The 27,736-nt window shown below is 44.3% G+C and overlaps 1 protein-coding gene across 2 annotated transcripts in view; it reads left to right on the plus strand.

Annotated features, from left to right (window-relative positions):
• The window catches only part of HMCN1 (hemicentin 1), a 287,686-nt gene that overhangs the window by 196,637 nt on the left and 63,313 nt on the right, over window positions 1–27,736 (plus strand). For both annotated transcript variants that reach the window (XM_077332660.1, XM_077332659.1), the window contains 15 exons: window positions 173–286; window positions 3,727–3,872; window positions 6,192–6,342; window positions 7,220–7,423; window positions 9,063–9,176; window positions 10,753–10,940; window positions 12,227–12,323; window positions 16,964–17,125; window positions 18,696–18,809; window positions 18,941–19,143; window positions 20,123–20,204; window positions 21,063–21,194; window positions 22,471–22,620; window positions 24,072–24,231; window positions 26,829–26,953. In XM_077332660.1, the coding sequence (XP_077188775.1) occupies window positions 173–286; window positions 3,727–3,872; window positions 6,192–6,342; window positions 7,220–7,423; window positions 9,063–9,176; window positions 10,753–10,940; window positions 12,227–12,323; window positions 16,964–17,125; window positions 18,696–18,809; window positions 18,941–19,143; window positions 20,123–20,204; window positions 21,063–21,194; window positions 22,471–22,620; window positions 24,072–24,231; window positions 26,829–26,953 (2,142 nt within the window). The remainder of the gene's footprint in view (window positions 1–172; window positions 287–3,726; window positions 3,873–6,191; window positions 6,343–7,219; window positions 7,424–9,062; window positions 9,177–10,752; window positions 10,941–12,226; window positions 12,324–16,963; window positions 17,126–18,695; window positions 18,810–18,940; window positions 19,144–20,122; window positions 20,205–21,062; window positions 21,195–22,470; window positions 22,621–24,071; window positions 24,232–26,828; window positions 26,954–27,736) is intronic.

The following is a 27,736-nucleotide window of genomic DNA, read 5'->3' on the forward strand; positions in this document are numbered from 1 at the left end:
CTTTTGCTAGCTAACCTGAACAGATCCACCAAAAATCTTTTCTACTCTCCAAATATAATGTGTATTAAAATAGTTATGATTTGCTTGTTTCAGTAAGGTCCATAGATGCTGATATATACTCTAACTTTGGAGGAAACCATACAAGCATTACTTTGAAAAAAATATTTTGCAGGTGGTAGAACTCTACAGATTCTGAATGCTCAAGAAGACAATACTGGTAGATATACATGCCTAGCTACAAATGAAGCAGGCGAAACTTTAAAACACTATGAAGTGAAAGTGTATAGTAAGTACGCTATTGTTAATTTCTGTTGTCATCCTGTAAAAGGCTGATTTGTTCGTTTTTCCCCATCATATTATCTCTCATGCTGTCACTTGGGATTTCTCTTGCAATCTCTTTTCATTGTATAAATTTGCTAGTCTCATAACTAAAGTGGCATATGCCCTTTATGTGCCTACTAACACCAAAGGCCAGTTTTGGCAGCATTAACATTTAGGTCAAACTAGATACATCTGGGGGAATACATGGAATGATCCTTGTCTCTATTATGTTGTTGTTCTACTTTTAAAAAACATATTTGTGGGAAGTGACATGATTGATGGGAGAAATTGTGAAAGGGCAGACTAGTTCCTTCCTTCCCACCTGTGTACCCTCCTGTCAATAGTCTAGGGGCCAAAACAGCCTGCTCTTTTCAGGGCTACTTAAGTGGTGTTATATAGTGAGATATCACCCATCATTCATGGGTTCACAGGTATCAAAGCATGGATTGTATGGAGTAATCAGCTGTGGATGATGACAAAATGAATATGCGCTCCCTCAGAATTCTTGCAGGAGGTACATCAGAGGGTTCTGTGATTTTCCAGAACCCATGTGAGATAGGAAAGCATTTGATATGAAACACAGTGGTGTTATCAAGACTGTAGCTTCCTTTTGAGTTTTCATGGGTGTGACTGGTCCAGTGGATATGTGGGGACTAGTCCATCTAGTCCAGTAATACCTGTTTTCCAAAGTCTCAGACAGGCCTCCTTACTTAACAGCCTTTCGTTGCAAATGCCAGGGTGGAACCTACACCCAAAACACATGCTTTACTGAGCTAAGAGACCTCCTAGTTTCTCTTTCTAATGATAGGATATGTTTCTGACTTTAGCTATATTTAATCCTTTGGCATGGTTTCAGGCTCGGAAAATAAGAGTCTTACGGATGAATTATTAATTGTTAGTGGACCACAATAATCCTGGAATAGCTTCAGCCTGAGCCTGATTGAAATGAAAGGTCCACTTGCATTATGGAAGTGTTGATCTGTACAGACTTTAGAACATGTTGAAGTAGTCATATGCATCCTCATTATGTGCGCAACACATGACTCATTGCAACTAACTGTGCTGACTATACCGTTGCCAAAACCAGGCTGAGTAATGGGGGTATATAAACAGTGATGTCAGCACAGTAGAGGTCCTAGTTACCCTGAATAACCCCACAATCTTGATTTGCGAAGGCTGTTCATGTCCCCAGGTGCTGCATTTAAAGATGAAATTACCCTAGAATAAAATAGAACCATGTAGTTTCCTCCATTAAAATGATATTGCATATTTTTGGAGGAGGAGGCAGCAATATTTGCTAGATCCCCCTACTGCTGCGCATCTCAATATTGCCTTTTGTGCTGTCCCTGAGGGTCTGTTGAGTCCCAAGAACAGTGTAAACAAAATTGTGGAAATAAGTCATATTCCAGTAAATACCAAGCACTAAAAGGTTAAAAATATTAGCTCTCGGTTGGGGTAAGTTTGGCTCAAATTTTCCTTGCAGCCAGTACAAACCATGACACATTATAACTAATCAAAGGATTAAAAGCTGATAGCAGAAAGACCAATTTATCTGTGCCAGTATAAAAATTATGGCCTAGTAAAAACCTAGGTATAAATTTGAAGTCCATGGCTCCAAATATAGAGGACAATCTAAAACATAATGAGAAAGGTCTTTGACAATTGTTCTTCACAAATCTGTAATCATTGGCTATATATATATAAAAGTACTGAGCTCTCCTGGGTGAAGGGCCTGTCCATATTCTAGGCCAATCAGGAAGCACACAGCTTCCTGATTAGCCTGGCCCCACTAGTGCCCGCCCCCAACAGACCCGGCCAGGAGCATTCTGGCAAACTTGCCACCATTGTGCTCCTGGCCACAGTGCAGAGAGCGTGCTGGAGGGCTGGTGACTGAGTGGGGGAGGGGAGGACCGGCTGTCTTCCCCCTGGGCCAGGAAGCCCTACCGTGGCCTCACAGAGTGTGCCTGAGAGGACTGTCTGCCACACCTCTCCTAGGCTCGCCCAGCACAAAAAGCCCCAGCCAACCTACTTTCTCTCTCAATCCTCTCTCTCTTTTCTACCTCTTTCTACATCTCTCCTTCTATGTCTCTCTCTCTCTCTCTCTTTCTATCCCTCTCTCACACTTTATCTTTCTCTCTCTTTCTATCCCTCTTTTTTTCTTTCTATCTCTCTCTGTCTTTTTCCCTTCCCCCCTCTCTTCGTTTACTTCTCTCCCTCTCTTAATTTCTAGCTCTCTCATTCTCTCTTTCTCTGTAATTTTCTGTGTCTTTTTCTCCCTCTCTCTATATATATATTTGTCTCTGTTTTCTTTCTCTCTCTCTCTCTCTCTCTCTCTTTTACTTTTTCCCCCTCTACCTGTATTTCTTGCTATCACTCTCTTTTTCCTCTCTCTTTTCTTATCTCTTCCTTCCTTCCTCTTTTTCCTCTTTCTCTCTCTCTCTTTCTCTGTCTATTTCTGGGTCACTCTTTCTTTCCAATTCTCTCTCTTTGCTATTTTCCCGCCTCCCCCCATGCTAGCGCCCGTTGTATTAGCTACAACGGGCTTTAATTCTAGTCTTTAACCGCTCCTGCGGAGCGGATAAAATAATCGGTTAAGGGCACCTAAGGAGGGCCCTGTCCGCGATGAGGAAGGGTGCTGATAGGCCCCTTCCTCATGACTGGCAATCAGAGGGCCCAATCGGCAGGCGCTTTGCGCCTGCCGATTGAGCCCTCCTATTGTCAGTCTGACGGTGGCGGCTCGTGATTGGTCCCTTGCCGCTGGACTGACGAATCGGGAGGCATGAAGCGCCTCCCGATCCGTCCCCTTCCACCTTGCCACCGACTGGCCAGCCACCGCCATTCCCTCGCTGCCACTCCTCCCGGCCAGTTCCTGCCTCGCGGTGCGCCCTGCTGCGCCCAGCCGCTGCGCCGCTGCCGCCGCCTCCAACTCACCTGAAGACGCCCCACACGGGCGGCACCGCCACGCGCCTCCACCCGCCACGCCCGCACCCGACCGCAGCCGACCCTGCTGCTGCGCTGCCGCCCTCTGCCCCGCGCGCCTACAGCCTGACCGGCCTCACACCCTCCGGCCATGCTTCCGCCAACCCGCCCGGCTCCGCCGCTGATCGACTCGCCGCCGACGTCCACAGACACTTCGGGGGTCTCCTGGGACCAGGTAGGCCACGCCGTGGGACGGGGGGGGGCCCAGCCCAAGCCGCCCCTGCCCTGCCGCGCCCCTCCAGAATCCCCAGCCTTGCTAGCGCCCACTGCATTAAGCCTTTATTTAAGGACTAAAGGTATGCAGAACTAATGACCAGAAAGTAAGGCCGATGACATGGTTTGGAAACGCAAAAGGGTAAAAGTTGTCTGGTATTACCTAAGTAAGAAACTGATGTTTCAGTTCTTGGTCTTTTTCTTTCTAAACAGTCCCACCAATCATCCATAGAGGAGACTTATCAGGACTAGGCCCCTCTCCTAAAGAAGTGAAGATCAGAGTGAACAACAGTTTTACACTGGAATGTGAAGCTCATGCGATTCCTGCAGCTGGCATCAGATGGTACAAGGATGGACAGGCCAGTCACATATTTCTTTCATTCCAATAAGTGTATTTAAAGAAACAAAACAATTCCTACCATACATAGGCACACAATCTCTCTCCATTTTGTTTTACAAACACAGGCTTAGATCCTGAACTGCATAATTAGTGACATCCCCCTTCCCTTCCAGCCAAGGTCATCTATATCCCCCCCCCAAAAAAACTGTACTCTTGTGGGTTAGTGGGCCCCCAAGAACATCATGGATATTGAAGTGGGGGGCTGCAGCGTGTGTGTTTGTGAGATAGAAAGGGTGGAAGGGAGAGAGAGAGAGAGGGATGGAGAGAGGGAAAACCCTAGCTCCTTCCTTTGAAACTGGGATCATATAACCAGAACCATTTAGTAGTAACTGAGGGTGCCTGTTCCAATTTATTTCATTTGTACCTAACTTTTCCCCCTGATGGAGACCCAAAGTGGCTTCCTATAATCTTTCCTTCTTCATCCTTATAACAATCTGTACTCTAAGAGTGCTTCCATAGCAGAGAGCGCATTCAAACCTGGGTCTCCCAGGAGAGCATTCCTTAGAGAGCATTATGCTCGGCAAATTCCAACTTGTTGGTGGTCACTGGCCTCAAAGATGTCCATCTGGCCTCACCCAGAGTCAGGGCCTTTTTGGCCTTGCCTCTGGCCCGGTGGAATGAGCTGTCAGCTGAGATCCAGGACCCTACAAAACAGTTAAAGTTCCACAGGGCCTGTAAAATAGCACTCTTCTGCCAGGCCTATGGTTGAGGCTATGGCAGCCTAAATATTGTGGGCTTCTCTCCCTCTCCTCATCATGTTTCCTCCCCCCTTTTCTTTTTTTAATGGGAGCATATATTGGTGAGCAGGAGGGGTGCTGCTGGTGGGAACGGGGATGTTGTACTGTCCATTAATTTGTAATACTTTGTTTTATTGCCATTTATGTAAACTGCCCTGATCCAACTTGTGGGGAGGGGCAGTAGAAAAGCCAAATTAATATATTAATAATTAAGAAAAGATCCTGTTGTTTTTGAAGAAGAATAAGAGTTGGTTCTTATATGCCACTTTTCTCTATCAGAAAGAGCCTCAAAGCAGCTTACAGTCGCCTTCCCTTTCCTCTCCCCACAACAGACACCCTGTGAGGTGGGTGAGGCTGAGAAAGCCCTGATATCACTGCTCAGTCAGAACAGCTTTATCAGTGCTGTGGCGAACCCAAGGTCACCCAGCTGGTTGCATGTGGGGGAGGAGTGGGGAATCAAACCCGGATTGCCAGATTAGAAGTCGGTACTCCTAACCACTACACCAAGCTGCCATCATAAGCTGATTTATAGAAACCCTATAGGGTTTTCAAGGCAAGAAACATTCAGAATTGTTTCCTGTTGCCAGCCTCGATATTCCTTGATGGTCTCATATCCAAATAGTAGCCAGGGCCAGCCCTTCCAAGGTCTGACCAGATCGAGCTCAACTGGGCCATCCTGATCCTCACACAACCCCAATAACTTCACCATGCTAGCTACCAATGTTTTGCAATTGTGTAATGTTTCTCCTTGCTCTTCCTTGTTGGCGCTCTGGCTTAATGCGTTCTGTGGCTGTTGTTGCACTGGTTTACATTGGCATGTAGAATATTACTCTTGGCTCGTAGAACTGTATAGGTTCTGACATAAGTGCAAATCCCATCAACAGGGAACTGGATGCTCTAAGTCTTTTCTTCTTCCAGAATTTGGCAAGGGTTAAGATTCCTAGTATTAAGAAGCACATTAATGGAACTTTCTTGTTTCCTTTGGCAAAGTAGAGGAAGCGTTAATATGGCTGTATTGCTTTCTTATGTTCTCTCTTTTAATGATTTGCAAGCAAACTACCATGAAGAATGCTCTCAATTTTTGAATGGAAACAGAGGGGAAATGGATTATAAAATCCTTGCTTATTCCATGCTTCTAGAAGACAAAAGTGGCCCACTAGTCATGGGTGGCACATGCTTTTTTTCAGCCTGCCAAAAACAGAGAGGAAAGGAAGGTGTTTCATGCACCTGCATGGCTATTTGACCACACAGATCACCAGTTTGTAGGTCTGTTGATTGTGATACTTTATTTTAAAAGCTCCTTTTAGGAGATTACACTCCCATCACCTTCCAGGGTGTAAGTTCTGTGCAACTAAGTATACCTGCTCTATAGCTTTTATCTCTGTTTTATTAACCATTAATTTTTACTCTAAGTTTTCTATTTTAGAGTTTTCTGTTATGGCTGGCAATTGCTGTAATAAAATTTGATTTGTTTTGATTTCATACTTTTTTTGCCTATTTTATGCCATGCTCATGTATTGTTTTGGATCATTAAATCATAGCCTGTTACATCAGACAATCACATCACAATCCAAGCCGGTGGGCGGATCTTGCAAATAAAGGCAGCGCAGATATCGGACACTGGCCGCTACAGTTGTGTGGCCTCCAATATCGCTGGAGAAGATGAGCTGGAGTTTGATGTCAGCATCCAAGGTACAGTTGCATGTGCACCTGTGTGCATATACTTTGGACTGATAAGGACGGAATTTTCTGCGCTCCTAATATAAGCCTTTGAGAGAGGGTGAGATAGAAATATGTTAAAATTAAATAAGCTAAGCAGGGAAGGAGTGCCTGCAAAAAGGAAAGGGGGCCATCCAAGTTAGGTAAACAAATACAAAGGATTTCATATGAATCCTTTACCTCTCCTCAACCCCCAAATCACTGAGGGCTGGGCATACTCATGTTGTCTTGGAACATTAGCAGTAGAGAGCGGCATGAGCATGTCTGTGGGGCTCAATGCAATCTATGAGGAATTCAGCTGTGTGAACCCATTGGTTGGAAAACAGCACTTAAAGGAGTGCCTGTGATGATGCTCATAATCATTGGCTCACTGACTTCAGGGATTCAATCCAGTATTCCACAGACAGCGCAGAAACATTTGCCTGTGGATGACCACCTGTGGATGAACTGGAACCCCCATCAACACAATTATTCATGACCAAGTTTTGATAGTTCTCTGAACTGTTTGTGAGAAAAGCATTGCCCATGCAAGTTTCTACATACGCATTTTTTATTCATCATGTGGCATGTGTACTACAGTCAGGAGACCATAGGATTGTCTGGCAGCCAGGCAAGAGATGCTTGGAGATGGTTTTCCATGCCTGCCTCTGCGTCATGATCTATTCTTCCTTGGAGGAAGTGCTCCACAAATCCCTGAAGGTGTCCCATCCAAACAATAAGCAGCATTAACATCTTAGCTTTCGAAATCTGATGAAATCAGGCTTGCCTGGGCTATCCAGGTCAGGGCTATTATTCACTATTTAGGCACTAAGTATCACATTCTTACATGCCTTTTTTAAATCTCTCTCAGTTCCGCCTAGTTTCCGAAGACTGTCCAATGGCTGGGAAGATGGCAATGCTCTTGGTATAGGACAAGGAGGAGAACCAAAAGATGTGATCCTGAACAACCCTCTTTCTTTATATTGTGAGACCAATGCTGTCCCTCCTCCAGCACTCACGTGGTATAAGGATGGTTCTCCCCTGAGTTCCAGTGATAAAGTATTGATATTGCCAGGTGTGTACTAAACAGAGAAACTGAGTAAGTTAAAGTCACATTTGATGAACTAGCAAACCTCATTCCTCATTAGTGGTGGGTAACAAAGTTTTTTTTATTGTATGAAGTATTTGCATCTTAATACATTATAATACCACTAGCCTCAAAGCCCGTTCCTAAGAACGGGCTTTGAAAGGGTTCCACCCGGCTTCCTGCCCATGCCGCTTAAGGTGGCTTTGGGCCGCTTGGACTCTGGAACAGCTCACCGCCTGATCAAGTGGTGGGGGCTGGCTAGCTCGTCAGCAGAACCGGGACAGAGCTCATTAGCAGGGCGGGATGGACTGAGCTCGTTAGCACAGGGCAGGATGGAGGTTGTTAGCAGCCCGGGACAGAGCTTGTTAGTGGCCTAGAGGGCTCGCCCCCTCCCACCACCACCCTTTGCCAGGGCCCTCTCCCCTTACCTGCTGCTGGCTCCGGTAACAAGGTGCGTCTGAGAGCAAAGTTGCTAGCGTTCAGGAACGGAGAGCGGGAGCTGTAGGGGCAGGTCCAGTCCTGATTGGCCTAATTCCAACTCGAACACCCCGGACACGTTCCACCCTCCAGGCTGTTTCACAAATATTAAGAGGAACAATGGATAAGGATTTCTCCTGCCTTTCCTTTAACATGGTTACATCTTTAAAAAAACTGAGAGAAGTAAAAATATAAATAATATTTAAACAAACCCATGTGTCACAACACTTACCATTAGCTTTTTATTCTTTTAAATAGAACATTTTAGGTTCCTCAGGCATCTTTTCATTGAAAGACTGGGCTACAAATGTCTCTAAATTGGAGAGAGGAAATGTATCTACATAGGTATTAAGTCAGATGAGGGAGCTGTGCAGAACCAGTTCCTGAAAAATGCCATCTGGGTTACCAACATAACTTGAGCCTCCATGGATAGTGAAGCATCATTGATCACCCCCCAAATTCCTGGTCAGCGGTACACATGTCAGTTGCACCCCATCCAGGCAGGGGAGACACGCTTCCCTGTCCTCTTCTGCCCAACCACCGGACCTCCATTTTGGAGGGGTTGAGTTTCAGGCGACTCTTCCTGATCCATCCAGTCACTGCTTCCAAACAACTGGTAAATGTTTCAAAGGGGATGTCCGGCTGGCCATCCATCAGGAGATAGAGCTGGGTGTCATCTACAAATGGATGACACTCTAGCCCAGGGGTAGTCAAACTGCGGCCCTCCAGATGTCCATAGATTACAATTCCCATGAGTTCCTGCCAGCGAACGTTGACAGGGGCTCATGGGAATTGTAGTCCATGGACATCTGGAGGGCTGCAGTTTGACTACCCCTGCCCTAGCCCCTAACTCCAGACCAACTGAGCAAGAGAGCGCATATAGATGCTAAAAAGTTACCATTTGATCATGCAAGCAGGCTGAGCCCAGTGGCTCAGGCGAGTGGGATTCTGCCACCATGATATAATGATAGTACAAGGGGATGATAGCTGCTGATTCTTTGCTATGGTGGGTCAGGATTAGTGACAAATCTTTATTAAGCTCTTGGGCTAGAGCCACCACCCAGTGGTGCTGGCCCTTGATGCTGACCCTGGAAGTAAGTTTCACAAGTCATTGACAAAGCCTCCTCAACCCTTTTTGCTTTCCTTCCAGGAGGCCGTGTTTTGCAGATTCCACGGGCTCAGAGTGAAGATGCGGGACGATATACATGTGTGGCTGTAAATGAAGCAGGAGAAGATTCCATGCAGTATGATGTCCGTGTACTTTGTAAGCCTACCTTAGATTGCTTGTTATTAGGAACCCTATGTTTCCATTTGTGCAATAAGAATAGAAAAACCTAAGAAAATGAGATATTTTTCAGAATTTCTGCTGAATGTCTGTTAAAAAGGTAAAGGTAAAGGTATCCCCTGTGCAAGCACTGGATCATGTCTGACCCTTGGGGTGACGCCCTCCAGCGTTTTCTTGGCAGACTCAATACGGGGTGGTTTGCCAGTGCCTTCCCCAGTCATTACCGTTTACTCCCCAGCAAGCTGGGTACGCATTTTACCGACCTCGGACGGATGGAAGGCTGAGTCAACCTTGAGACGGCTGCTGGGATTGAACTCCCAGCCTCATGGGCAGAGCTTTCAGACTGCATGTCTGCTGCCTTACCACTCTGCGCCACAAGAGGCTCATGAATGTCTGTTAATTTTAATCCTAATATTTGAGTCATAGACACCTTTCACAAGGATTAAAATACTAACTTTTATCGCTTCAAGCTTTTAGACTTCTTTGTCCATATATTCTCTCAGAATAAAGGAAATAATTTGGTGATGTTTCACGTCACCATTCCCTCCATATCATTGTGTGTTTTTTAAAAGTGGGATTCTGCTCAAAGTGCTGTTGGATCAATTAGATTTGGGTTAATGTTTTTTCATTTACTAATCACTAACTTTTAACTGACCTAAAAGTTTCATCAATTAATTCGACAACAGATTTTTAAACAGTTTAAGTGTTTAAAGGGTTAAGTGTTAGGACTACTTTTGTGCTTATAAACCATTAAGCCAATATGGCAAGGGATCTGTCTGTTTCAAATGTTGGGCAACATCCAGCATAGCCTTATTCAAGTTAATAATAATACTAGTAACAACAAAGTGTGATATTTTAAACCATCTGAATGGGCCCTGAAGAATTCTGTATTTCAAAATAATCTGAGCAGTATGCCAAGTTTCTTAGAGGAGCTATATATCCTCCTTTCTTGAAAGTTTTCAAAACAGCTTTCAGGCTAGTACCAAGAAGTATTTAGGTGTGGCAGGTCTTATTGTTGTGAGTTCCTGCATTGTGCAGAGGGTTGGGCTAGATGACCCTGGAGGTCCCTTCCAACTCTATGATTCAAATTGCCCCATATTTGAAGCTCATCTAATTCTAGAATTTTGCCATACATAAATTCATGCAGGGTTTCTTTAACTGCATTGATTCATTGGCATGGAACATCATAAGAAGCTTCCTCATTTATGTCTCTAATGATTTTCCTTCTGAGACAAAATTCTACATCTGATAGTTCTATTATGGATCATATTCTGGACTAGAGTCTGAATGTGTTTCCTCCAGACTTCTCACTTGCAGAATCTGGAGAGATTTTTCCTTTTCTCCAAATCGTCGTTCACTATCCAGTAGCTCTCTCTTTCTGTGGAAGAATATGTGTATCCCATTTAGGTAATACTTTTTGTACAGGAGAAGGATATTTTAGCTTGAACATTTGCAAGGTGATTCCATGCTTGTTAAACTTAACATTTGCCCATTCAGAAACTTTGCCCATTCAGAAACTTTGAATAGATTTTCTCCGTAATTTTGCGTTCTCCAGTGCCACCATCCATTCATGGAACCAGTGGCGATATGCCTGAAGAGGTGACTGTGCTGGTGAACAAGTTGGCAGTTTTGGATTGTATAGCAAATGGCAGCCCTCCGCCAAGCATAACCTGGCAGAAAGATGGACAGCTCTTAGTTGAAGATTCCCAACACAAGTTCTTAACCAGTGGAAGAACGCTTCAGGTAATGTGTAAATTGTTGAGGATGGGACCATTGATGAGCTCAAATAAAGACTTGGGAGTGGCTAGAAGGACATTCCCAGAGTCAAAACTCAATCCTGGGGAAAATATGGAAAAACAGAAATAAGATAAATCATAATTAAGTACCATTGAGTTGCTACCAACTCATGTTGACCCCTCATGAGCAGAAGTGATTTGCTATTGCCTCTAGGATTAGGTGCTTCGGCGCCCGAAGCAGCCATTAGCTCCCCACACAGCCAGCACTGCGCCACGGGGGGGGGGGGGGAGAGGAGGCGTGGGTGCCTGCGTGTGTGTGCCCGCTGGTATGCCAGTGCCCAGGCTTCACCTCCCCCCCTCCCCCGCAGCATGGCACTGGCTGGCCCCCAAAGCACCCAACCCTAATTGCCTCCCTTTGCATAGCAACCACGTCCTTCCTTGGTGGTTTCCCATTCACATACTGATCATGGCCAACCCTGCTTATCTTCTGAGCTCAAATTTATTCATTTGTTATCATGGGTTTGGTGTAGTCTGGGCTTTTCAGACCAATGACAGAAATAAGATAATGGTTCCAAATATAGGCATAGACCATGTGTAAAGTAACTGGTCATGGTCCTACTAATAGTCAGCTTTGGCTACAGGACCACTAATTAAATGTAAGGATCATTGATGAGTGATCTGAATGACTTTCCTGCATAAGGCCCTTCCCTCCCATTAGTTTTTAGAAAATCGTGCAACTGAGTCACATTGTGGCTCTTTGATCTCTGACTTTTGTTCAGTGCTGGCTAGAGATTTGTTTACATGGTGGTAATACAAAACATTGCACAATGCAGGTCTTGGGTGCCAAGATGAAGGGGGCAGGGACTCAGTAGAGGCACTACAATAATAACTACCTAGTACTGTTAGAGATAGAGTGATCCCATGAATGCATAGTTTGTGTTCTGTGTTCATTCTTATTAGAAAGCTCCTTCTACCGTAGACATAATAGCTAACACAGAATAGCTAACACATAATATTAAAATATTTATGCCAGTAAAGGTTTTCTGAATCTGAATATTAAAATAATGTTGACTATAGGGCTGCTGTATTTGAATGAAATAATGTAAAAATGAAAATGAATGCAAGGCTGCTGCATTTAAATGAAACTTACCAGGTATTTGGAGAATAATAGCTAGGTGGTTGTTTTGAATATTTAACAGATGGCCGTGCCCATACATCTCTGTATGCTTAACATTCCATTATTTATTTAATATAGATATGTCACTGTAATATCGTTTATCTTCTTCTTTTTAGATCCTCAATTCCCATATAACAGATACAGGCAGGTATGTCTGTGTTGTGGAGAACACAGCAGGAAGTGCCAAAAAATATTTTAACCTTAATGTTCATGGTAAGATTGCTATTTTCTAAGATGTCGATTGGTTGCTTTCATATAAGGAATTGTTTAATGCAAAGATTCCTGTTTACAAAAAAGGAAAACATACTGGGACACTTTTAGACCTAGGATTGAACTGAACTCATAAATGTCTAGGAACCTAAATCAAAGCAACTTAAATAGTGGTGCAAAAAAAAACCCGAACCTGTAAAATCTTATTCTAATGTAATTCCCATTCATATATGCAATATTGTTCCATGAGATAACTTAGGGAACTCTTCATGCTAAGAAGTGGTCCAAGAATGTCAGTGTCAGAGGAGAGATTTCAAATACATTTCAATGAATGTCTGTTCCACTTAAAGGACTGCTACAGAACTTGAGATCTCAGGGAATATGGAAGTTCTCAGAGAACATTTTTTTCCTGTTTAATTGACTGGTTTGGGCTTCATGAGACATGCCACCAAAAGCTCTCTCTCCTAGTAAAACTTTGCTGTGTCATTACATCATAACATCCCATGTCTTCTCCCAACCATCACTTCACATAATTGCCTGCTGATCACAGCTGGTAGGGAAATGCAGGTTGTGAGGCTATTAGGATGCAGGTATATCCTACTAGACCTGGCTTTCTCAAACAGCATTGTGAAACCGGCTTGTGATGGGTTACAATGGTCCTACATAAAAAAACCCAATAAAACCACATTTAAACAGGACATCACAAAATACAATATAACACAATGAACATAGTGGTAATAACACACAACACCGATCCCCCACTATACCCAATATGCTTAATAGCGGGGGTTAGGAGGAGGGCCATCAATGTCACATTGGACCAAAATGCTATATAACATTAGGGCTGGCACTGGGTGGGGGGTACCCTACCACCTTGGCCTCAACCATAGACCTCAACCATTTCTTGACAGCCCTGGAAGGGTCTCCTGAATTTGTGGGAGTTAATTAATTTTTATATATTTTTAATTTGTTAAAAAAAATATTGGGTGATATGACCATATATGGTCATGTTGACCCCCCAATAGCCAATGATGGGCCTGGAGAGGGTGGGAAGGGGAGGGGCCCCATGTAGGCATGTAGATACCTATGCTTCCTAACCATATTCTTCATGATCTCACCTCTTTGTGAGTTTCTTGCAATCTAAAGAATGTTTCATGGGTTAGTCAATGATAAAAAAAGTTGAGAAAGCCTGTACTAGACCTTATAGGGCACAGAGGGGAAAAGCTTAGAAACCCAGTTACACAGTTAGACCTTTTATGCCCAGCAGCAGCTACTGGTGGGGACAGGGGGTCGCCCCTGCCAGCTCTACTGCTCCACAGAGCCCGCAGGGCGTGCGGTGTCCCTGAAGGGACACCGCAGGTTGGGCCTGGGCGGGCCGAAAGACCCGGCGCTGGCGATTATGCACAGCGCCAGCCCCCTTCAGCCCCTGCCAGCCCCCAATGTACCCAGGAAGCTCCCGCGTTTGCTTAATGCGGGCCTTCTGTAGCCCTGGGCCGGGATGCGCCCATGCTGGCAGCGAGCATTATCAGGGATTTTCCCCGAAGTGCTCCCACTGCCAGCGCAGGCATTATGGCCCGTGCATAATGGGCCTTACTGTAACTCTTAGTTTGCCCTGGAATGTTAAATGATAACTGTGAACCCTGCTTTTTAAAGGCTTGTGTAAAATTTCAAATTAAATGAGTGCTTTTAAGTCCTCCATTTCTCCCTTAAAAAATTATTTATGTAGGAAATTAATCCTTGGCTAGGACTTCCTTTGGAATAACAGTGCCGGGGATCTTCGCAAGACAGGCCACCCAGCTTGGGGTCCTGATGCGAAAAACACTGCCATTCACCATCATGAGTTATTTTGCTTCACTGCCAAGAAATGAAATGTGTCCTGCTGTTTTGTACTATTTTTAAAAAACAGCAGTTGCTTTCCTGAAATTAAATAATGGATGAACCCAGGCAAAGTCCCTTGGGAAAGAAAGAGGAGTGAACTTTTGTCCGATAAAATACAAAGCATTTCTAATGCTTTTAAAAAGACACTTCCAGTTTGTCCATCTATTAAATTTCATGATTTTGCTACTACTGATGACACCCAAAAGTACCTTTGTTCCTCTGTCCAGTCTCACAGTTATGTCTGCCATCATGCATATGTCTCTCAGCATGATCCAGAATGGTGTAGTGATTAACAAGGTCAACAAGGTCAGATTTGAATCCATACTCTTTCATGAAAGCTCCCTGTATGAGGAGTGGGCATTCACTCAGCCTAATTTACTTTGCAGAGTTATAGTAAGCTAAAATGGAGGAATGGAGAACAATGTTGTAAGAGTTCTGAGGTCCCAAAAGAGGGGTACAAATAAACTAAATCTATCAAACTAAATCTATCTAAAACTTGAAGCACTTGCCTCTCTTGATCTGGCAAATAGCATTGGCTTGATTTTTAATTATCTTGCTGTATTGTTCTCAATGTTCAGTTACCAAGTCATGTCACTTCTCCCTGTATGAATAGATAGATAGATAAATAGAGAGAGAGAGAGAGAATTTAGCAATTTAGAGATATGATCTAGGTTAGCGATCCCCAGCCTGTGGGCAGCGGACCACATGTGGTCCTTCGACTAATTGGAGGTGGGCCCCAAAGGACGCCTTCTCCCCCCCCCCGGCCCTTTACTTCATCCCCCCCAGCCCTTTACAACACACTTCATTGTTGTGGTGTGTCTGTATCTTATTTTGAAGGGATGTTTAAACATTACCATAGCGATCAGAGAGCGCTAGGGCAGTGGTTGAGAGTAGAGGAGTAAACTATCCCCCCCCCCACACCGGGCCTCAGTAAAAGGTGTTGTGTGGTCCCCGGCGTTGAGTGGTCCCCGTTGATAAAAACGTTGGGGACCACTGGGTCATCCATCATGAGTGTTACATCTATCCCGAGTCTTCCTTATGGCCTTCCCCATTTGCTCATACATTGTCTCACCCATACTAAATCATTTCTATCTCCCATTTCTCATACCCCTTGGCAATTCACTGTGACCAGTTTACAGGGAAAACAGGAAAACAGTGTGGTAAATTGCTGAGAGTGCTGGGTTTTCTCTAGGGAGACCAGGGTTCAAATCCGCCTTCTGCTATGAAGCTCAGTAGGTGGCCTGAGGACAGTCACTCTCTCTAAGAAGCCTAATCTGTCTCAAAGTGTTGTGAGAATAAAACACCAGCCAGAATTCTTTGCAGGGAGGGTGGAATGAAATTGCAATAGATAGAATCCATTGTGACTCACTTGATTTACCTATCTTGTTTATTACAATTTTAATGGATGGCCCTCAGTGTTTGAGAGGTCTTCACTTATCTTCTTTCAGTGGATGTTTACCAGCTTGTGGAAGATATAAATGAAGTCCTCGGAGAAATGCAAACTATATCCTGTGTTGTTGATCTTTGCCCCTATTGCTAATCACATTTGCAAAAGTGCATGGGGCAGATAAATAATGCTGTGTTTCAAGGGTGGTCTATTCCTAAGGTTTTTAAGAAAGCTGTGATAAGATCCTTACTGATAAAACAACTTTGAACTCTCACTCTAATTCACATCTGATTACCTTGAAGGAACAGAAATAGGTGAGAAAAACCCTGAATAACTGAAGCAAGATGGAAGTAATATGAGGTGGAGCTTGAACCAAACTGGGAGTAGGGTTATTGGTTTAGATATTTTCTATTTTTGCTATTGGTTTGGGACTCAAAGCAGCATCATTATTTATTTATTTATTATTGGACTTTTATCCTGCCCTACTCTCTGTTTGTATCTGAATCTCCATAGTCCTAGTCCAACACTCCAGCCAACTATACCACCCTGAGTTGTGGAAGAGTTTGCATTTCCTTAAAAGGATCAGGTTTATAATCTGAGTGTATTTCAGGTTCCATCCCTGTTTTTTTCAGAAGTAGGTGATGGAGGCAGCCAGGACTAGCTGTGGAGGTTGTCTTTGCAGGAGTATAACAAGGTCACTGGCCACTAATTTCTTTCAGGGCTCAGTTCGAAGCGCTGGTATTGCTCTTTTAAATCTCAAACCGCTTTGGACCAGGGTACTGGAGGGACCACTTTTTCCCATATGAACTCACTGACACTTAAGGTCAATTACAAGTGCCCTCTTGTGCACTGACTTATGAAACTGGAGGGTATGGAGGACAAGACTTGTTGGGGGCTCTAAATGTTTGAATCCCCTGCCCTAAGAAATCCATGCTTCCCTTCACTCTTAGTTTTAGGGATTGTTCTTTTCTGGAGGTCTTTGGTGGGTAGGCAAACTGTACTGTGCCCTATTAATGTCAATTGATTGTTAACTATTGGATTTTACTCAGTTGCTTTTGTCTATTTTGTTGCCGTTAATGGCTGAGGTTCACTAATTACTGCTCCTTCTATTGTACTACTGATCTATACTGTTTTACTTTTATTTAGGTTGTGGCACTAGATTGTGTACTTTCTTGTGCTTTTAACACTGTTCTGGGCTGGCCTGCATACTGCCATATCAGTAGAAGGGTGTCGTGGAAATGTTAAAACTAAACAAAAGGTCTTACAAATGCATTTGTTTCTTCCTGCTTGATCAGACCAATTATTTTGTTTTTCTTATGCTTGAGACGGGGTGTAGTTCAAGTATCAAGAATGTTTGGACCTGTATGTCTTTCCACAGTTCCTCCAAGTATTGTTGGCAGTAATTCTGAGAATTTGACTGTGGTTGTGAATAACTTCATCTCATTGACCTGTGAGGTCACTGGCTTTCCTCCTCCTGATCTCAGTTGGCTCAAGAATGGAAAACCTATCAGCTTGAATACAAATGCTCTCATTGTACCTGGTAAGGAGATTTTACTGTTATGGGTTTTCCTCCTTTCCCTTCCCCTTTTGTGTGGCTGATTCTGCATGGGTGAAAAAGGCCAGGGCAGCATCAATATGGACCCGGGGCTAATCCTCATGCTCACATGACATCGCTGCCAGGAAGCCACCCTTCCCAGCCCGGCACAGGTCTGGCCACTGAAGCTCTGCACTAAAGGAACAATGATTCTTCCGTGTTCCCTTAGCCTGCTGCAGGGGCCAACAGCGCCTGTCCCATGGCAGGCCTGTGTGAACAGGGCCTCCCTGCTCTACGGTAGCTCCTAGGGGGCAAAAAATGCCCTTTTGGCTTTTAGATGCTACGCCGTGGGGTGTACCAGGGCATTTTTTAATTTGTCAGGAAGGTGAGATTGTGTTCCACACCATCCCACTTTCCTGTGAAATACCCCCCCGCACCACCCCCACACAGTGGGACCATTCAGCCACAAATGTGTTTCCCAGGGGGATGAAATAGCTGAGAACACACACACACATATACACACACATATATATATGAAGTGTGCTAACAATAAAGTTTGCATCCTGCATTCTTAAGCCAACTTGGTGTAGTGGTTAAGAGTAGGGGCTTCTAATCCGGTGAGCCGGGTTTGATTCCCCACTTCTCCACATGCAGCCAGCTGGATCACCTTGGGCTTGTCATAACCCTAATAGTGCTGCTCTCACAGAGCAGTGACTTCAGGGCTCTCTCAGCCTCACCTACTTTGCAGGGTGCCTGTTGTGGGAAAAGGAAGGGAAGGTGATTGTAAGCTACTTTGAGACTCCTGCTAGAGAAAGGCAGGGTATAAAAGCTGACTCTTCTTCTTCTAAAAATGATAAAGATGGGAGAAGAACCACAAATTCCTGAACATTTTCAAATCAAAAAGAAAACATAATTGTTTGGAGTAGCCAGTTTGGCTGCAAATGTTGCCTTCTTTTTTCTATTTAAAAGGACAGTATTTAAAGTGTTGCTGTCCAAAGAAAAACAGAAAGAACAAATGATCATCTATCTATCCTCCTTAACACAACAACAGTAATCTCTTGATGGTCATTGGTGTGTATTCAATATGGCCATTGCTTATGAGGACAAACATTGGTTTTAAGCCAACAAGGGATTATGTAAAGGGAAAAGATGGGGGGAAAAGGAGCTTGCTTCTTCTTCTTCTTGCTTCCCTTCCAAGCTAGTGACATCAAAATACACAAACAAGCTGAATGCTGATATATTTACCTCAACAAGAAAGGGACAGAATGGCCCATGGAAGAGCAACATGCAAACTGGACTCAGAAGGGCTGGGGAAATGCTCATTCTTCCTTTTATGCTCATGCCCCCATCTCTCATGTTTAAACATCTCTCAGTGTTAGAGACGCGCAATCATTTTTTAAAGAAAATAGATGATGCCAAAGAAGCTTCATATCCCATAGTAGTCTTTTCCCCTGAGTATCTCTCTCTTTTCGGTCTTTATTGTCATTCATATACGTGTTTTTTTTTTTAATTCTGTTCTGCGGTGGTGAACTAAAAGCCAACATTAAAGAGTTTTGCCATCCCTGAATCATTTCAGGTGGTCGAACGCTGCAGATTCCGAGAGCCCGACTGTCTGACGGTGGAGAATATGTTTGTGTAGCTAGAAACAGTGCTGGGGAAAGCACGAGAAGGAGCTTCCTTACTGTTTATGGTGCGTCTTTTACAATTAAAGAAAAAGCTGGCAAAAAAATAATTAACATCTGGTAATTTCTTTAAGGCTGCAATTCTCTCTTCCAAGTAAAAGTAAATATATATATATACTTGTGCTTTCCCCCTTCATAGTTCCTCCCAGCATTAAAGACCACAGTGGCTCAGTTCTTTCTGTGGTGAATGTGAGGGTGGGGATGCCGGTGACACTGGAGTGTGAATCCAATGCTGTTCCACCTCCAGTCATTACTTGGTACAAGAACGGACGCATGGTCACGGCGTCATCCAACGTGGGAATCAATGCTGATGGACAAATGCTTCATATCAGGAGTGCTGAGGTACATAAATCTGCTCTGTCAGACTCTCAAGGGATACAAAAATACACATTTTAAAACCAAACAAATGGACCCTTATATTGCAGCTCAGAGGTAAAAAGGCAAGGGAATCTGAATATATTTAGCCATGCTGCCCCAGAGATTTTTGAGGAAAAGAGGTAGTAATCGAAAGCATCTCTCCTTGAGAGCCAGTTTAGTGTAGTGGTTAGGAGTGCGGAGGAATGGGAAGGCGACTGTAAGCCGCTTTGAGCCTCCTTCGGGTAGGGAAAAGCGGCATATAAGAACCAACTCTTCTTCTTCTTCTTCTTCTTCTTCTAATCTGGCAAGCTGGGATTGATTCCCCGCTCCTCCACAAGCAGCCAGCAGGGTGACCTTGGGCTCGCCACAGCACTGATAAAACTGTTCTGACCAAGCAGTCTGCGCATGCGCGTTTGCGCTGCTGCCATGCCGGCGGTCGCGGCTTTCCCTCCCGGCCCCTCCGGGCCGCAAGCAAATCGGCCGCTAAAGCTAAAGCGGCCGATTAGCTTGTGGCTCGGCAAGCTCCTCTTCCCTCCCCTCCCAAAGTGAGACGCTTGCCGGGCCGCGAGCTAATCGGACGCTTTGGTGGCCGATTTGCTCGCGGCCTGGCGAGCTTCTCGCTTCGGGGGGGAGGGAAGAAGGAGCCGCGGCCCGGCGCCGAGGCCTTCGCAACCCGGTGCCGGGCCGCGGCCCGCGGGTTGGGGACCACTGCCGTAAGCCCTCAAATGCTCTTTAATGACTGTTCAAGTTCTGATTGTTATGGCTTCGGCTCCAACAATAAATTTCAATTTCTCAATTCTCGACTGTTCAAGTCAGTTTGCAGTTCTTATTTATTGTGTGTTGCTGTTAGCTTATTAATTTTGCGGCTGAAAGATGTTATTTTCAACACATATGAGCCATGTGAGAGGGTGATATAAAAATCTAATAAATACAATTCTCAGCACTTCCCTTCTTACTTCCTCAGGTATCTGATACAGGCCAGTATGTTTGTAAAGCAACAAATATTGCAGGACGTGATGATAAAAATTTCCACCTTAATGTTCATGGTAAGCTTGTCAGAATATCTGAGAGCCTATGGCTGCTTCCACATGGGGATGGGGTAGAATACAGTGGGGGTGGCGTCTTCAAGCCCTGTCCCATTTCCTAATGTCACAGAAGTGCCAAAATAACAAGATTGTGCCCAACAATCCCCTCCCCTTTTCCAGCAGAAATGCAGTGTACATTCCATTTTGAAGGAGGAGCTTAACTCTTCCCCCTTTTCTTATTGGTTGGAAGCTCCACCAACATTTCCCAGTTTCAATCAGATTAAACAGGGGAGCCTCATGGGCCATACTCAGAAAGGAGTGGAGGTGAGCTGCTCTTCATTGAGGAGGGGAACCCTGTGTAGAATCAGGCAATGTAAAATAGTGTTCAGAATGTCAGACAAGGACCAGAGGCCTGGTTTCAAATCACCATTTGGCAGTGAAGCTGACTGGGTGACCTTGAGCTGGTCAACCACTTCTGCTTTTAGCCTAACTGATATTACAGGATTGTTGTGAGATCACAACCTTGGTCCTGAGATGCTCAGGAGAAAGCCTGCTATAGAAAGGTTCAATCGATCAATTAAAATATCTGATGGAAAAAAAGGAAAATTCTACATACTCTCCTGAGCTCCTTGGAGGAAGGAAAGAAAATTGATGATTTCATGGATAGCTTTGCCAGTAATTGGTTCATCAAACAGTTCATTGGACAAAAGCCTGTTTGTTTTGAGTTCTTCCAGGAAATATTCCTTAATTAATTAACTCTGTCACTTTTAGGTGACCACTAAATCAGAAGTTGTATCGGGCTGGGAAAGGGAAGGAATATACCATTGGGAAAGGGAAGGCGTATACCATCTTTTGGCATTTATTTGTTCTTGTTCACAGTTCCACCCAACATTGAGGGCCCTCAACAAGAGTGGATCAGTGAAACTATCAGTAACCCTGTGACCTTGACTTGTGATGCCATTGGAATTCCTCCACCAACGATAACGTGGCTGAAGAATGGAAAGCCAATTGGTAATGTGCTTTGTAATTCATGTAGCGATTCATGGTTATAAATTGCTTGTCTGGTATTTTAAGATATGAGGAGTTCAGTCAGAATTCAACAGGACAAAATAATGATAAGACCAAAAAAATGAGCACAATTTTTAATATCCTGGTTCTTTCTCTGGGGTCCCTCTAAGGAGGTTATATCAAGGACAAGAAATCATTCATTTTTTAAAAATTATTTTCCTCACTTTTAGCCTGCCTTCATTCAGCAAAGGATTTATTTTATTTATTTTCAGATTTGTATTCTTCCCTGTCTTTGAGAACTCAGTAGTCCTGTAACATTGAGCCAGGTTTGATTTCCTGCTCCTCCATATGCAGCCAGCTTGGCGACCTTGGGTTCGTCACAGCCCTGATTGAGCAGTCCTGTCAGAGCTCTCTCAGCCTCACCTACCTCACAGGGTGTCTGATGTGGGGAAAGGAAGGCAATTGTAAGCCTCTTTGGGAAGTGAAAAGCGGAGTATAAAACCCAACTTTTCTTCTGATTTCCAGACTACAGAGATCAGTCATTTAAACATTACAGTCAAATACTAAGTAACACATCGAGAAGAGACAGGTTGGCTCTCAATCACTTTCAGCCATTTTCAGCAGCTAGCCTTCTCGTGGTTGGCAGTTAGCATGAAGATTACCTCATAGTTAGGAAGTCTTAAACACCCATGTTCTGTAAGTGTAAAAGGAGTTAAGGAATGTGACCAGAAACTCAGTCAAATCACCTGTAGAAGTAGAGCTGGTTTTTTATACTCCTCTTTTCACCATCCAAAGGAGTCCCAAAGCAGCTTACAGACAACTTCCCCTTGCACTCCCCACAACAAACACCCTGTGAGGTAGGTGTTTAAGAGAACTATGACTAGTCCAAGATTATCCCGCTGGCTGCATGTGGAGGAGTGGGGAATCAAACAGGGTTCTCCAGACTAGAGTCTGCTGCTCTTTAGCTACTATACCATGCTGGCTCCCAGCCGTATCACTTATGGGACACATAATCTAAGGACAGACTGTGAATCCTACCAAGATTTTCCTCAGCCTGAATAGTTGCTGCAATGTTGTGACTTATTTGCAGGCCTATTATTCAAAGGATAAGGAACGCCGGCGAAGAGGGTACAGTGAGCCTGCTAGGATATACAAACATCATGTCGCCTCTCCCTAAAACTCTACAGGCATCACAGTAAAGTCGAGTTTAGGGGAAAAAACCTGCAACTCCTATATATATTCAGTAGTAACTGGTTCCTTTTCATTTGTCTGCATCTAGAAAACTCCGACTCTCTTGAGATGCATATTTTGTCAGGAGGCAGCAAGCTGCAGATTGCTAGGTCTCAGCATTCAGATAGTGGGAACTATTCCTGCGTTGCCTCCAATGTAGAAGGCAAAGCTCAGAAATTCTACAGTCTTTCCATTCAAGGTACAACATTTGGTCTCTTTGTGTGCATGCATTCTGCTCTGCCGAAAATAATAGTTTTGGGATAGGTGCTGCAAAGTAATGTAGGTATTTATAAAGCTGTGTAGTGCTCTGTATGGAGACATGCATAAAACTGTATTTGGTGAATCTGAACCCAAAAAAAATAGGCAACCATGCTGGTGCAGGTAGCCTCTCTTTATGGGGAAAATCAACATAGGACTCTGTTGCCTCACTCCCTCCGTTTGGGATTATGGACATACATGAACCATAATATTAGCTCATTATTGTGAACACAAGGCCCTTGCCTATTCCTACATGAAGGCACAGAGCTCTTTCAGCCTTTGGAGTCAAGCCACAGAGATCTGGAGTTCTCTTCCTCTTTGGAGGAGGGACTTTTGGTCTTCTGTGGCTGGATAAATGAATGGTGCCTAAGGTCTGGGTAAATTTTAAGAGTTGTTGAGAGAAACACCCATGGGGTGGGAGTGTTTCAGCTCTTTTTATCACTGTGTTGTATGTTTAATCTGGAGTGGGCCTATGCTGCATATTTGCGTGGTTGAATTCATCCCTAAGAAATTATTTTTTATGTGGAGCACATCTTCTGGCTTGCCTCCTGGGTTAGAAATCAGTACAGACATGACGCCCATGGTCCCACACCTGGAAGCGAGCCAGAAAAGAGAGGGAGGGAGGCAGCCAGTGGAGGAGGAGAACGGGGCATCGTCTGTGAGGCTGTTACAGGCCTCTGGGGGCCAGGATGGAGGTCACACAGCTTCCAGGGGCCACCCTGCTGCTTTCCAGGCCTTTGAGAGCTGGGCACAGGCCGTGTGGCTCCTGGGGGGCAGACTGCTGTTTCCCAGGCCTCCAGAGGCCAGATGCAGGCTGCACACTGCCAGGGGGCAGATCACTGCTTCCCAGGCCTCTGAGGGCAGGGCGCAGACCATGCAGGTCCTGGGGGCAGGCTGCTGCTTCCCAGGCCTTTGGGGGGCAGGCACAGGCTGCGCAGTTCCCAGGGGTGGGCTGCAGTTTCCCAGGCCTATGGGGCCAGGTGAGGCTGTGTGGCTTCCGGGGGCTGCCCCACTGCTTTCCATCCCAGGGAAGGCCAGGGCCCTCCTAGCACAAGAGGTAAGAAGGGGGAGGACGCTGTGTGTGTGTGCTTGTTTGTTTGTTTGTGGGGGAGGGACTGGGGAGGAGATTGGGAAGGAGAGAGTGGGGAAGTGGGGGGAGGGGTCAGTGTATGTGTGTGTGTGTTTGTGCGTGTGTGTGTGTGTGTGTGAGAGAGAGAGAGAAGAAGGGGGGGTGGTTCAAAGAGCTCTGGAGCAGGTATGTGTTCCATATACCTGTGAGAGCCTGGGTGTCACTACTTTTATTGCATGGCAGGTCAACTGAGCTTGCCATGATCATGTAGAGATGTTTCTAATGAACTTCCCTCCCCTCCCTTCCCCTCCCCCCTCACAAAGTTCCTCCAGACATTGCTGGGTCTGAAATGCCAAGTGAAGTGAGTGTCATCATTGGAGAAAACATCCAGCTTTCTTGTAAGGCCAGTGGAATCCCCTCACCTGTCATTCAATGGCTTAAAGATGGAAAACCAGTCAACAGTGATGAATCTCAGCGGATAAGGTGAAGTGTTGTGATCTCTTGTTCTTATGCAAACCAGAGTCCTCACAAAGAAGTAAAGTAAGGAAAGAGGAGAAAAGTGGCACAAGGGATAAGTGAAATACAAGAGGGAAAGAAAAGGGGGAGAAAGCCAAGCCAGAGAGCAGAATTGGTGAGGAAACCAAACAAAATTCTAAATATGGCTTTAAGAGTGCTTGATCCATGCTGGCTTTCGGTATCTTGCATCTGATTCAAGACACACACCATGTTCAATCATTACCATTATTCTACACACAATCATGCTGCTATATATTGTTGCCATTCTGGGTGAATAGAGCAATGTGTTTTTTTCTAGCTATGATATGCACAGTCATAAACCCAGACTTTTGAGGATGCACAATTATGACACCAGAGCAGAAAAATTGTGTTGCACTATTCACACAAAACGGCAACGGCCTGTATCAGAATTATTGTGGGTAGCATGCTTTCCTGTTATGTGAAGTTGGTGCACTGAGAATTCTAATCACTGAACAGGGCTTTTGAGTTTTCTAACGTATTCTATATATGCTTAGAGCAGCAATTCTCAACCGCTCTAATGCTGCGACCTCTATAGCATGTGTGGCGGCAGCACGCTGGGGTGCGCATGCGCAAGTGCTGCCACTCTTGCTCACTCCGGCACTCACCGTGGTGCTGGCCTCCTCCGCCCCACCTCGGTGATCTCCGTGGCTTCCATAAGCTCTGAGGTGGTGCAGAGGAGGCCCGCACCATGCTGCTGCCACCGAGGTGTCTTGGCAACCCCCAGAAAAGGGCCGAACGACCCCTCAAGGGGTCGCAGTCCCCACGTTGAGAACCACTGGCTTAGAGCATTATGATAAAACAGGCAAGATAATATATGTAAACTGTTGCTTCATCCATGGCACATGTAGAAGGCAGCTTTTCCAAACAATACAATAAATACAAAAAATAAATAAACAAAGATTTTGGACCCTAATGCATTCTCAGTATTTTCATGGTATTTTGCCTTGGATGCTCTTTTTTAGTAGAGAATAATTCATGAAATACAATGAGGAGCATCCAAACTACTGCCTGCAGAGTGAAGATGGAAGACTTTCCTGTCTCTCCACACTTGCCATAGCATACTAGCCCCTTGAAATTATGTTCCCAGGGGCAATCAGACCTTACGGAACATCCTGGTGGATGAAGGGGGGGGCAGTGGGGGAGGGAGGAAATAAGCAGAAATGATTTTGCTTTCCTTGCTAATAAAAGAGTTGTCCCGTCAGCATAACTGCCATTCTGCTGGTGGAATGTCATCCTCGGCTTCAACCTAATAAAAGGATCATGGTATGAGTATTTTAAATGATTCTTCAAGAGGGAGAGTGATAATAGGGAAATTTGTGAACAACTACTCCATGTCACTTTATGATAAGGTCAGCCTGAAGTCTCAGTTCTTATGAGCCAGTTCCCAGGACCAGTTTTGTCAGTTGTATATGTTGTTTGAGCAGCTCCTTAGAATGTCCATTGTGCTCTGAAATAAATGTGTAATTTCCTCCAGCACTTTTCCAAACCCCAACTCAAGTCATATCTATCACATCACTGTGCCGATAAACACACACTGAATTATGGCTTGCTGAGGTCTGCAAAGATCCTTTCAACTGGTTATGTGAAATGATTGTAACAACCCAATAAATTACTAACCATGTTTCCTAGAAAGAAGTCTTGTCAGTTTTAAAGCAATTTACTTTATTTATGTACTTCGGATTGCAGTATTAAACATTCAAATGACATAAGAGTCTTTTCTGAGAATTTAGTTAGGAAACCAGCTGAGCTAACAGAATGGATCCACAGGACCTAGATCCCTTTTCATTATACCATAGTGATTCCAAAACTAGAGATCTATGTTTAGTCACATACCCTTTGTATTAAGGTTACCTCCTAAAAATAGACATTTGCTAAACAGATTTATATCTGCATAAGTCTATTGAAGTCCATGGACTTAGAAGAATGTTATTTCTATTTCAAATGGCACAGTCATGGTGAACTCAATGATACATCTAACTTATGGCTACCTTAGGGACTTGGAACTGCAAATTCCTTGTAGGAACTCAATCTTCATGTGCCGTTGTTTGATAGTTTATCAGGCTGGCAAAGTGGAGGGGTCTTCCTTGTGCCACTTTGCGTTGGCTCAGCAACTGTCTGAAAGGCAAAAGCCTATGTATCAGCATAGAAATTTCTCATTAGGTCTCCATGTCCATTAACTACAATTCCCATGAGGCCTAGCCAGCAGCGTGTGCCAGAGTGGTGTCAACTGACATTGCAGCACAATGGAGGAAGTTCCCCCACCGAGAGTTACTATCAGAACTTTTTAAGGTGCATAATTGCTGAAAAAACAACACAGTATCACAGCACATGCATAAATGGGAATGATTTAAAAACATTTTAAAACATTTTTAGAAAAGATGGTTTAAAAAGGTTGGTGAACTGACTGCAGTGAAAACTGATACATGCATAACAGGTCCGGGTCTCTGTACTGCATTGGGTTTGAGCTCACTTTTGGCAGCTGTGTTATATCAAATATCTAGTTTGGCTCTTAAAATTTTAGTTTTCTGATATGTTTTTTCTAGTGTGGCTCCAGATGGCAGCTTATTGAACATTTTTGGAGCACTAACCAGTGATGTGGGAAAATATACCTGCATAGCTACCAATCCTGCAGGGGAAGAAGACCAAATTTTCAATGTGAACATATATGGTGAGTTGTATGGGGTTTTGTAAAGGTGGGGGCACCATTTGTCTTATAATATTGTCATTATTCTGAAAGGAAGGATTTAAACATTATCTTATAACTAGCTTCAAAGCCTGTTCCTAAGAATGGGCCTTGAACGCCCCCCCCCCCCCCGATTCCCAGCCAGGCAGCTTAAGGTGGCTTTGGGCTGCAGCTCGCAGCTGGATCAAGTGGGGCAGGTAGGGGCTGGCCAGCTCTTTAGCAGGGCCAAGACAGAGCTTCTTAGCAGGCAATCAGCAGGCCGGGAGACCCTCTCACTTTGTGCCCAACATTGTTCTCATGCATCCCTTGACTCCCTCCACCCTGAGCAGAATAGTTACAGGCCAACATTCAATTAAACCAATTTTGAAAAAGAATGAAAAATATAAACAAGGCTACAAGTCGGGACACAATATATCTGTTGAAACCATCCATTTTCCAACTCTGGAGGTATTTTCTCACAGACTGAAAATCCCTCCAGCATTCTTCTTGATGGCCAGGCCTAATTATACTTTCAGTCATTGAGTTTGCCTCAGGACAGTCATGCTCTGTCATGCCTATTTTACTAGGGACATCTAAATGGCAGCCAACAAACAAAATACAGTCTCTGAAGCAATATAGCTAGCGAGAGGAATATCAATAGGATCTCCACCAGTGTATAACAGGGTTATTCCCTTAGAAACTCTCAGTAAACCAGCCTGAAATAAAAATAAATGAAATTTTTTATTAAGAGAACAATTTAAAGGTAACTAACAAACTCGCACACAAAAT

The sequence above is a fragment of the Paroedura picta genome, chromosome 4, assembly GCF_049243985.1.
Source record: "Paroedura picta isolate Pp20150507F chromosome 4, Ppicta_v3.0, whole genome shotgun sequence".
In the NCBI taxonomy this organism is placed as follows: domain Eukaryota; kingdom Metazoa; phylum Chordata; class Lepidosauria; order Squamata; family Gekkonidae; genus Paroedura; species Paroedura picta.